The sequence below is a fragment of the Narcine bancroftii genome, chromosome 13 (assembly GCF_036971445.1).
Source record: "Narcine bancroftii isolate sNarBan1 chromosome 13, sNarBan1.hap1, whole genome shotgun sequence".
NCBI lineage: Eukaryota > Metazoa > Chordata > Chondrichthyes > Torpediniformes > Narcinidae > Narcine > Narcine bancroftii.
Window position 1 is genome coordinate 22,703,715 of NC_091481.1, and position 12,417 is coordinate 22,716,131.

At 42.8% G+C, this 12,417-nt stretch overlaps 1 protein-coding gene across 1 annotated transcript in view; it reads left to right on the top strand.

Moving 5' to 3' along the window:
• Nucleotides 1-12,417, top strand: part of celsr1a (cadherin EGF LAG seven-pass G-type receptor 1a) — a gene marked incomplete at its 5' end in the record, with an annotated part of 257,770 nt that overhangs the window by 192,525 nt on the left and 52,828 nt on the right. The window contains 6 exon segments of the mRNA XM_069909385.1: nucleotides 1,745-1,930; nucleotides 2,493-2,606; nucleotides 2,778-2,952; nucleotides 7,332-7,473; nucleotides 8,721-8,841; nucleotides 11,600-11,783. Of these exon segments, the coding sequence (XP_069765486.1) occupies nucleotides 1,745-1,930; nucleotides 2,493-2,606; nucleotides 2,778-2,952; nucleotides 7,332-7,473; nucleotides 8,721-8,841; nucleotides 11,600-11,783 (922 nt within the window).

Consider the following 12,417-nt stretch of genomic DNA (forward strand, 5'->3'; position numbering starts at 1 on the left):
CTGAAACATTGCCCATTGCTGAATTAGCACATTTTAGATTGGTTATAGCAACGATCTTCCTTTGAAGATTTGCTGCAAAGTGAATCACAGGTTAATTTATCATCAATTTTAGCACTCTCCTCTTTTCACTTTAATCGTTAATTAAATGTAAAATATTTTTTTAAAATGATATTAACTTTGTTTGATTTATCCAAACATGCTGATTTTCTAGACAACCAAGGTAAATGTTGATATTTCATAAAATACTTTGTTTAAATGAGCATTTGCCTTGGGAGGCAGATGTTGGTTTCATTCCCGACTTGTTCTAATTTGGATCATGGAAATGAATGGCTTTTTGGCCAAGTTTACGGATGATACGAAGACAGGTGAAGGAGCAGGTAGTGCAGCGGAAACAGGGAGGCTGCAGAGGACGGACAGATGAGGAGAATGGGCAGAGAAGTGGCCCAATGAAATATAATGTCAGACCGTGTACGGTCATGGCCTTTGGTAGAAAATTGAAACGGGCAGATTATTTTTTTAAATGGGAAGAAAATTGAAGATACCCAGATGCAAAGGGACCTGGGAGTCCTCGTGCAGGATAGCCTAAAGGTAAGCTTGCATGTTGAGATGGAGGCAAAGAAGGCAAATACAGTGCTGGCAATCATTTCAAGAGGAATAGAATATAAGAGCAGGGACTTAATGTTGAGGCTTTATAAGGCACTGGTGAGACTTCACTTGAAGTATTGTGAGTAGTTTTGGGCTCCTCGTGTAAGAAATGACCACTGAAGTTAGAGAGGGTTCAGAGGAGATTCACTCGGTGTAGTGATACAACCAATACACTGGCCACACTCCTACCAGCCTACTGCATGGAGCAACCTTGGAGGCTGGCCCCACCTGCCTACTGTCAATCACCGACCTGTATGAAGACTCGAGCTGTCCCCTGTGGGAGCAGTCCGACACACGGAGGAGCCAGGAGTATACTGAGACTCGGTGTGTACAAGTTTAGACTTTGCGTCAGAATTATTCGTTCAGCAGCACTCACGCTAGGATGATTCCAGGAAGGAAAGGGTTGTCATATGAGGAGTGTTTGACAGCTCTTGGCCTACATCTGTTGGAAATTAGAGGTGGGATCGCATTTTGAACGTTGTAAGGCATGGATGAAGTAGAGCTAGAAAGGTTGTTTCCCATGCTAAGACAGTCTGGGGCAAAAGGGTGTCCGCTTAGAGCAAAAATGCCTCAGAATTTATTCAGCCAGAGGGTGGCAAACCTGTGGAATTTGTTGCCACCAGCAGTTGCGGAGCAGGTGTATTTAAGACAGAATGATAGGTTCTTGATGAGCCAGGGCATCAAAGGTTATGGGGAGAAGGCTAGGCCGTGGGGCTGAGTGGGAAAGTGGGTCAGATCATGATTAAATGGTGGGGCAGATTTGATGGGCTGAATAGCCTATTTCTGTTCCTCTGTCTTATGGTTGTGTGTGTTGCCCCACCAACAGGGACAACAGTCATATCTGGAAAATAAAAACTTTTTTTTGCTGACCTCTCCATAACACAGAGCAGCTGTAAATTTATCTATAGATTTCCTTAATATTTTTCAAGAGCTAGACTGTTTCATGTTTCTATTTACAGTGACTGTTGACAAGTATAAGCGGCTTTATGCCTAAGTATTTTGGAGTGAAGGAATTCATTCACACTTGAAGTAGTGTGTGTCTTTTTTAAATGTACAGTGTGAATTAGCTCTTGTCCTCTTGCTGTTTCACATCTGGCAGATAACAAACAATATCCTACAGTTTGAAGTATACAATAGACTTGGATTGAAAGCAAAACTGAGACTAACTCAGACGCGTGTCAGTGACGGAGAATGGCATCATTTACTGATCGAGATAAAAAGTATGAAGGATGGCAAGGACATCAAATACATGGCAGTTATGTCTTTGGATTATGGAATGTACCAGGTAACGTGACATTTTAGCCAGTGAACGGGGTGTCAATCTTTTACTGAACAATTATTTCCAAAACTGAAGGTGCTGCTGACCTCTGAACACCTCCTCCTGACATTCCCTGGATTTGGGCTGGGTTCCCCTGGGATGCGCCATTCTAAATGGAAAGTTGCTTTCAAATGTAAGCATCACCAACTCCCAATTTGCATCGGTTTCTAACCAATTTGTGAGCTGATTTCCAATACACTCAGATATCTCCTGGGGATCAAGCTTTAACTCTTGCAATTGTTTATCAATGTTTCCAATTGGCAAATTCTATGTTTGCTTATCCTCTTGCAGATTTGCAAGGATACACTTTTTGTGCAGTGCATTTTTGGCAAGCTTCATTGTGAAGGCTACAACACTGAAATAAAAAAAAAATTAATAGTTCACCCACCTCCCCAAGATCAACAATTGAACCTCAGTTTAAATGCTTGTACATTTTATCATGTGGCTAGAGATTTAATTTTCCTGTTTATAGTATTTCATGAACTAAACATAATGTATATGACGTCTTTATGACTGTATATTATTATAGGCCAGTGTGGAAATTGGGAATGAATTGCCAGGATTGAAATTGAAAAGTATCTTTGTTGGACACCTCCCTGAAAGTTTGAGCACACGGCAGAAAGGGTTCTATGGCTGTATGCAGGTAAGAAGTAAAGGATCACTGAGAGTCGTGATTTCCCTCTGCCGTTGAGATTTTGTAGTTCAGTCGTGCAACCAGATTGCATATGCTGGAAATCTGAAATAACTTGCGGTCTTTTAAATAACTGGGAAGTGCCCTTTCTTGAAAATCATTCCTTTCTCTACTCTATGTTAGGGACTCCGAATGGGTGATACTTCAACAAATGTAGCCACTCTGAACATGGACCAGGCTGTAAAATTTCAAGTAGAGAATGGTTGTGATATTCCAGATCAGTGTGATTCCAATCCCTGTCCCACAAACAGCTACTGCACTGATGACTGGAACAGTTACTCGTGTTTCTGCGAACCAGGTAATTATATCTGATGTTTTCCTTGGTTCCATGCAGTGATTGGTTACTCAGTAGTAGAAGTGCACTGTTGGTTTCACTTTGAACTTTTGCAGACATTTGACTCCCTCACTAGAAACTCACATGAGCTTGTGTAAAGATTAGTAAAGTTAGCAAATATACTCGTGTAAAGTAAATTAAAAGAAGATGGAGGATAATGTGAGAAATTGTGAGGCTATTCACTTGAGAAGAAATTATGAACAGAACCAACTATTACTGAAATGGAGTGGGACTACAAAAGGATCTGGAGGTGCTAGTGAGGAAACACGGAGTTGGCTGGCAAGTACAGGCAGTCATTAAAGAAGACAAATGGAAAATCAGCTTTTGTTGCAGAGGATGGGAAGAATAAATGTAACGTTTGAATGCAACTTCATCAATTGCTTAGAGTTATGTGCGCAATTTTGGTTTCCTTAGGAAATGTTTGCCTTGGAAGCCATGCAGAGAAAGTTCACTGGGATGATTCATGAAATGAAGGGAGGTTGACTAAGAAAACTCATATACATTGAAATTTTAAAAGATAAGCAATGTTATTGAAATGACATGGCAAATAAAAATGGAATATTTCGAAATGAGAAAGAATTCTTCTGTCAGAGGGTCAGGACTCTTTGGAATTCTCTACCCTGGGGAGCCATAGAAGCAGGGTCATTGAATGTTTTCAGGGATTGTTTTCAGAGATTGATGGTCACTTGAGCAACAAGGAGTCCAGTGGTATGTGAAGAGTCGAAGAGTGATGTTGAGGCTAGAGTTAGATCAGTGATGCCCTCCCTGAATGAAGGAACGGGCTTAAGAGGCCATTACCAACACCTGCTAATTTTTCTCATGTTCTGATCTACTCTTACTTTAAAATTTTGCATTTATAGCTACCAGTACTACCAGCTCCCTCAACAACCCTCGAGGCTAGAGCTGGATGAGGTCCTTACCCAGGAAGAGACATATAAGGCAATTGAACAGCTGAAAAGTGGCAAAGCAGCAGGTATGGATGGAATCCCCCCCACAGAGGTCTGGAAGGCTGGCGGCAAAGCTCTGCATACCAAACTGCATGAGTTTTTCATGCTCTGCTGGGACCAAGGAAAGCTGCCGCAGGACCTTCGTGATGTCATCATCATCACCCTGTACAAAAACAAAGGCGAGAAATCAGACTGTTCAAACTACAGGGAAAACACACTGCTCTCCATTGCAGGCAAAATCTTCGCTAGGATTCTCCTTAATAGACTAATACCTAGTGTCACCGAAAATGTCCTCCCAGAATCACAGTGCGGCTTTCGCGCAAACAGAGGAACTACTGACATGGTCTTTGCCCTCAGACAGCTCCAAGAAAAGTGCAGAGAACAAAATAAAGGACTCTACATCACCTTTGTTGACCTCACCAAAGCCTTTGACACCGTGAGCAGGAAAGGGCTTTGGCAAATACTAGAGAGCCTCGGATGCCCCCACAAGTCCCTCAACATGGTTATCCAACTGCACGAAAACCAACAAGTTCGGGTCAGATACAGCAATTAGCTCTCTGAGCCCTTCTCCATTGACAACGGCGTGAAGCAAGGCTGCGTCCTCGCACTAACCCTCTTTACTATCTTCTTCAACATGATGCTGAAACAAGCCAATAAAGACCTCAACAATGAAGACGGTGTTTACATCCGGTACCGCACGGATGGCGGTCTCTTCAATCTGAGGCACCTGCAAGCTCACACCAAGACACAAGAGCAACTTGTCCGTGAACTACTCTTTGCAGACGATGCCGCTTTAGTTGCCCATTCAGAGCCAGCTCTCCAGCGCATGACGTCCTGTTTTGCAGAAACTGCCAAAACGTTTGGCCTGGAAGTCAGCCTGAAGAAAACTGAGGTCCTCCATCAGCCAGCTCCCCACCATGACCACCAGCCCCCCCACATCTCCATCGGGAACACTGGACTCAAAACGGTCAACCAGTTTACCTACCTCGGCTGCACCATTTCATCAGATGCAAGGATCGACAAAGAGATAGACAACAGACTCACCAAGGCAAATAGTGCCTTTGGAAGACTACACAAAAGAGTCTGGGAAAAACAACCACCTGAAGAAACACACAAAGATCAGCGTGTACAGAACCGTTGTCATACCCACACTCCTGTTCGGCTCCGAATCATGGGTCCTCTACTAGCATCACCTACGGCTCCTAGAACGCTTCCATCAGCTCTGTCTCCGCTCCATCCTCAACATTCATTGGAATGACTTCATCACCAACATCGAAGTACTCAAGCTGGCAGAGTCCGCTGAAGACCCAACTGTGATGGGTGGGTCACGTCTCCAGAATGGAGGAACATCGCCTTCCCAAGATCGTGTTCTATGGCAAGCTCTCCACTGGCCACTGAGACAGAGGTGCACCAAAGAAGAGGTACAAGGACTGCTTAAAGAAATCTCTTGGTGCCTGCCACATTGACCACCGCCAGTGGGCTGATATCGCCTCCAACCGTGCATCTTGGCACCTCACATTTTGGCAGGCAGCAACCTCCTTTAAAGAAGACCGCAGAGCCCACCTCACTGATAAAAGACAAAGGAGGAAAAACCCAACTCCCAACCAACCAATTTTCCCTTGCAACCACTGCAACCGTGCCTGCCTGACCTGCATCGGACTTGTCAGTCACCAACGAGCCTGCAGCAGACGTGGACATACCCCTCCATAAATCTTTGTCCGCGAAGCCAAGCCAAAGAATACCATATCACTATTTATGTTGGTGACCTTTACTAGATTATGTAACATTGGAAAATTCATTGGCTTTAAAAACGAGATAAACTGTTTTGTATCATTCAGAAATTTTTTTCAGTGTGGAATAGTTACCTACAGACCAAGAAAATTGACAAAAAAAAAAATGGGGACAAGATTAATTTAAATATTGAAGATTGAAAGGATTTGATCAGATTGAGCAGATGACTGAGTATCATAGGCTGAGGAGATTTTTAAAAATGAGAATGAAAATTGAAGGAATACAAGTATTTTAGTGCAAATGTGTCATTGGAAGATTGAAGCAATGTTGGGAAGTGGCCCTGTGCTTGCAGTTAAGAAATTAAAAGGATCTAGATTTTTTTTAAAAAGATCCTTCGTCATAAATGTTCATTCTCCCTCTATACATGCATCATTGCACAAGTAATTGTTCTGAAGGTAAGTTGTATGTTGGATGCTGAGGCATAATTTGTTAAGATTCATGCAGAATGAACAAGGGAAGGCTGTGGTCAGAGAGCAGGCAGTGGATCTTGGTTCTCCACACGATGACCCCAAAACTAGGGGAATAACCTCAGCTGAGAGGAGTTGCACTTTTGTCTCTGTACTTGTTGAGCATAATCAATTGAACTTTTCAGCAGAAGGAATCCGAGGGCACAGGGACTGCATGGGAAAGTAGAAGGCCACTGTTTGTCATAATCATATAGAATGGTGGAACTAGTTTGAGGGACGGTATGACCAGTTTCATGTGATCTGCGAAAGTCAACTGCTACTAGGATTCACAGGAATTTCCACAGAGGAACAATACTGAAGCCTTGCATGTGAAGCCAGAAACAAACAGCAAATTTAACAGTTAAGATTGTTGATGGAAGAAAGGACAGCTAAAAAACCTTGTGTTTTTGATTCTTAGTTAATTTTGTGACTATCCCTTTCAGTAAGAATTGTTTGTAGTGTTACCATATCCAGGCGTCAGGGGAGCTTGCTTTCATTCTTCGGAGAATCATGGCAGATGTAAGCTCTTGAGATACTTTCCTTTGAATTCATCTTATTTCATCTTAATCATCTCTTATTGTCATTGTACAGTATGCTTTAGATACTCATCGTTACGAAAATCTCAGTGTGAAGTAATGCAAAATGTTTATTTGTTTTATCAACAAATTAAAGCTACTTACAGAGGCAAATAGCAAGTTTGATTGGTTGGAAATGAGATAGTAGTTCAGAATATCATTGTTTACGTTTCTGAGAAGGTGACGTGTTTTGAAATTGGGAAATACAGAAGTTGGAAAGTGTCATCTATACAGCTAATTTTTCCAATCAATTGTTCCATCAATTTGCTAAATGGCATTAACGGTGCTAAATTGAAAGTTCAGAAGCATAGAGCAAAAATATGGAAGTGCCATCAAGAGCATGGAGATTCCGTTCAAGTGAGTCACTTGACCCAGTGTCTTTGTCAATTATTTACTGATGTGCACATTATAATGAGGAACAATGTCTTCTATTTTTGGAACTTTCTCTGAGTATAGACTGATTTAACAGGCAGCTTCAGACTGCATTTAAAGTTTATTTGATGGATAATTCATTCTGCAAAATAAAGAGCAGTGCAAGTTTTTATTAACCTCAAGCTAATAATTGTCATTGCTTCCCTGAATAGGATTCTTCGGGAAGAACTGTATAGATGTCTGCAAACTGAATCCATGTGAACATGTGTCTCACTGTGTTCACAAGCCAGGCTCCTCACATGGATATACCTGTGACTGTGGAGAAAGCTATTATGGTCAATACTGTGAAAGCAAGTACGGAACCAATCCAAACATTCTTGATATATTTGATGCTCATTTGAAAATGAGGATTACCATTGTTTGACTGTGCCAGAGTTCACTCAGCTCTTCCTTCCACGTTTGCATGGAAATCAAACGGGTTTTTTTTATTGTAGAGGATCTATTAAATTAAAATTATTGATGTTATAAAAGCAGTACTGTAGAAAAAAAATGTTTTAGATTGTTGATGCTGATTTATGAAGAGAATCTTAAAAGATCAAATACTTTGTGTATCATTCAGTTTGAGCAGTGAAGAAGTTGTTTGTGGAACACCTCATTGTTGTCGGTGTAATTTACAAGTTTGGCTCATGTTTGAGAGCCCACGAGGTTGGAGAGTTTCATTGTGCTGCTGGTTGCAGAGCACAGGAGTCGTATCATATGATCCTGTGTGACCTAATCAATGATCTGAGTGGCAGCACATACAGGAGAGTAGAAGCAGGTGGCCAGGCCTTCCCCCAACCCTCTCCCCTGTTGGTTATAATCACAACTGACCTGCCCAGGCCTCAACTTTCCCATGCCAGTTGCACACAAGGCTCAATTCTCCATCTTTCCAAAATTATACCTTCCTCTTCTTTTAAATACGTACAGTGATCTATCTTCCACAATCTTCTGGAGAATTCCAGAGACTCCCCATTGGAAGTTGAAACATCTCAGCCTTGAATTTGCCATGACCCCTTTTTTGTTTCAGTCTGTTCACCCCTCATTCTAAACTCCAAAGAATGGCTTCCATTTCCCTGCTCCTCGTTCTTGTATTTTTAAAGGATTTCCCCTCTTTGCTGTATTTGTTGAGCAGCAGAGCTCGTCGAGGTTCTGCTTCATGGCTCCAGTGACTTGGATTCAAGCTTGATCTGCATGGCTGCCTGAGCAGAGTTTGCACACTGGTTTACCCCAGGAACTCCAGTTTCCTCCCATATCCCAAATATGAGTCATTTGGTATGTTAATTGGCAACAGGAATCAGTTTGTAGGTGAATGGTAGAATCTAGGAGGAGTTGATGGGAATGTAGGTTGCATGGAAAATGAGTGGGAAATGGGTTTAGTTTCTGCGGTAATGGGCTGAATCCCCTCATGAAATTAATCCGGATAAAACATTAACTCGAGATGCTGTAACTTCCATTCTTCAGTGAAATATTCCTGAGATTGGAGGTGACGGCCAATAGTCAAAAGTATGGTTTGGAAAGTCTTATCTGCTGAGGCTTTAATCTCCATTTCTGAACTTTTCCAGGATAGACCTGCCATGTCCAAGGGGTCGGTGGGGAAATCCCATCTGTGGTCCCTGCAACTGTGATACCAACAAGGGCTTTGACATTGATTGCAACAAGACCACTGGAGAGTGCAGATGCAAGGTACAAACCCATCGGCCCTCAAACAGTGGCCTTTACCGATTCCTGCAGGAAATAGATTTTCAAAATAACATGGAATTAAGGCAGCATTTCTTTCACTGAATAGGCCAGATTTTTTTTTTTGTTTCTATCCATGGCTGTTTACAGTTATATTTTCATTAACAGAATTTGGCACAAATTCTGATTCATAGCATATGTGAATGATTCTTTCGTGAGTGTTGGCAGCCAACTGTTTCCTGTGGTAAGTTTGTTGGTTACAATAAATCACCAGAGTGCACAGGTGAATGGTAGAATCTAGGAGGGGTTGCTCTGCGTGTTTTGTCTATTGGAATTTAACGTAGTGTCTCTCAAAGGCCGTCAGAAATTGCTTCACAGCAAATCACTTTCCCCAGTCCTTCAATAACTTAACTACTTTGATTTGCCAGGGTAGAGGCATGTGGTTTGTAGAAGGGTTGGAATTAGATGTCAAGTGATCAGTGGCTAATTGGTTATGAAGTTGGGTGATAGCAACTGGAGCAATATCAAGGTGGGTGAATGGAGGTGTGGACTTGGTGATTGATTAAGGGTGTTTTGAGTCAAGTGAATGTGGGAGGGGATTTGAGTCGGGCGATGGGGAGTTGAGTCGGGTGATGGGGGGGCTGTCAGGTGATAGGGAGGGGAGTTGAGCCAGGGATGGGGAGTTGAAGTTGGGTGTTTATGGGGGTGGGGGAGCTCAGTCAGGTGAGGGAGATGAATTGGGTGATTGATGAGGGGATGTTAAGTTGGGCGATCGGTGACTGATGTTGGGTGATCAGAAGGGAAAAGTGAGAGAAGTCAGGTGAGAGTCACATATTTGAGCGTCAGGTGAGAGTCCCATATTTGAGCGTCAGGTGAGAGTCCCATATTTGAGCGTCAGGTGAGAGTCACATATTTGAGCGTCAGGTGAGAGTCCCATATTTGAGCGTCAGGTGAGAGTCCCATATTTGAGCGTCAGGTGAGAGTCACATATTTGAGCGTCAGGTGAGAGTCACATATTTGAGCGTCAGGTGAGAGTCACATATTTGAGCGTCAGGTGAGAGTCACATATTTGAGCGTCAGGTGAGAGTCCCATATTTGAGCGTCAGGTGAGAGTCCCATATTTGAGCGTCAGGTGAGAGTCACATATTTGAGCGTCAGGTGAGAGTCACATATTTGAGCGTCAGGTGAGAGTCACATATTTGAGCACTGTGTGGAGTTTGGGGTGGACAAATGGATGTAACTTCAAGCATGGTATTAGACCTGCTCAGCACTCCTTATTGAAAAATTGTTCTCCAGATGGACCTGGGACAATCAGCTCACACAAGGTAGCCTGGAGCAAAAACAATGATGGCATGAACTAAATATTTTCCCCATTTCTTCTCAGGTTTTTAAAAATCATATAACTACCAAAAAATGTGGACTTAAATGATCTAATTTTTGAATAATTATGTTTTCGATCCAGGTTAGTTTGAAGTTTAAATAATTAGGGGGAAAAGTGAGCTCAGTGCGAACCTGATAATGACCAAAGGTGATGGCTTTAGTTGTGCAAGTAAAGTTTCTAGATTATAAATTTTAAATTTCATGCTCTCAGATACAAATCAAAAGTGGAGGTCAACACTAAGACAGAAGTTTTTATGCAGTCAGCCATTCCTTGCAGGTAATTTTAGTCAAATACATTTTAGTTTGCATTTGGAAGAATGAAACACTTCTCCTCCAGGCTGCTTCATCCGACTTTCAACAGAAAATGATAAAGTGGATGTCAGGGGGAGGCTGGTTTGAGGCAAAGTTTTGACATAATGAATATTTCTTATTAGCGCAATTGCCAAAGGGAAAATAATAAGCCAGTGCGAGATCATGATCTGAGGAATTGACAGCATGCCAGCAAGATGTGGCAGTGAACTTTCTGTCTTTGATGTGAATCTCTTCACAACAAGCTAGAGGAGGTCAGAGGCATTGGTAATACCTCAAAATAGAGGAAATATGACCCCCAATGTACTTCCTGTTGATGTTTCCATGGCAGCAGGTGATAAGCAGAACAAATGCTTCAGAAAGACATTTCAATTAGGCCCGCACAGGGCAGCGAGGTTGAAGTTTAACTCCTGCCGGGTGAGTTTCCCAGTGTTTGGGATATTGAGCAGTGACCTGACAAAGGACACTGGAAATTTCCCACCTACCTGCCCTGGACCCAACCTAGTGGTGAATTTCCCACTTTCCCCCACCTGGAGTGGACCCCACAGGGTATTTCCCACATTCCCCCCTGGAGTATGGACCCAGAGCTGAAATCCTTTGACAGAAATCTTTGGCCCAGAGAGCTTTTGGCCTCCTTTCTGCTCACACTGCGGGGTTTCTCGCTGGCAGCAAGTCTGCCGATCAGTTTCCCCATGAAACCCAACACAACTCCCGAGTTCCCAGCCTTGTAAAGTTTCCTTGCACTTCATCACACCTCTTCCTCACCACCTTAAATATTGGGGCCATCGTCTAATCACATTTCAAATGACTTTCATCCGACTGTGGTTCTAAACCTCCTTCTAAAATAAGCTTGTACTTGTACAAAGCCTGTTAAAATGCTTTGTTTCAACATCATTGTTAAAAATGTTGCTGAAAGATTCTCGCTGAAGTCTTGCTGACACCAGAATATTCATGTGTGGTGTGCCCTTTTACAGGGCCTCTTGCCTTTTATTCTGTCTGACCCTTTTGAAACACTCTCAGAGGCTTCTCTCTCACAGAGGTAAAGTATTAAATGTGGCTGAACTTTCCATTGCAGGACAACTATTACCAGCCCAAAGATAGCGATACGTGCTACCCATGCGATTGCTTTGCAACTGGTTCTCAAGCCCGCACCTGTGATGGGGAAACGGGTCAGTGCTCCTGCAAGTCTGGTGTGATTGGCCAACGCTGCAACCGCTGTGACAACCCTTTTTCTGAAATCACCAGCAATGGGTGTGAAGGTAGGCTGGGCTCCAATGCAAATTCTTTCCTCAAGCCCTTTGATTACTCTATTGCAATAGTATAATTATCTTTGAAGAAACAGGTGGTGGCATTATAATTAATATTGGAATGTCATATTTGGATATTGGTATCTTAATTATCGCAATGAGGAATTGCCAGCAATGCCACAAATAAATCTCTTGGTGCCTGCCACATTGACCACCGCCAGTGGGCTGATAACGCCTCAAACCGTGAATCTTGTCGCCTCACAGTTCGGCGGGCAGCAACCTCCTTTGAAGAAGACCGCAGAGCCCACCTCACTGACAAAAGACAAAGGAGGAAAAACCCAACACCCAACCCCAACCCACCAATTTTCCCCTGCAGCCGCTGCAACCGTGTCTGCCTGTCCCGCATCGGACTTGTCAGCCACAAACGAGCCTGCAGCTGACGTGGACTTTTTACCCCCTCCATAAATCTTCGTCCGCGAAGCCAAGCCAAAGAATTATCTTTGAAGAAACAGGTGGTGGCATTATAATTAATATTGGAATGTCATATTTGGATATTGGTATCTTAATTATCGCAATGAGGAATTGCCAGCAATGCCACAAATATCCAAGGACCATATTTGCCATGCCGATAAAAGCATTTTGAAAT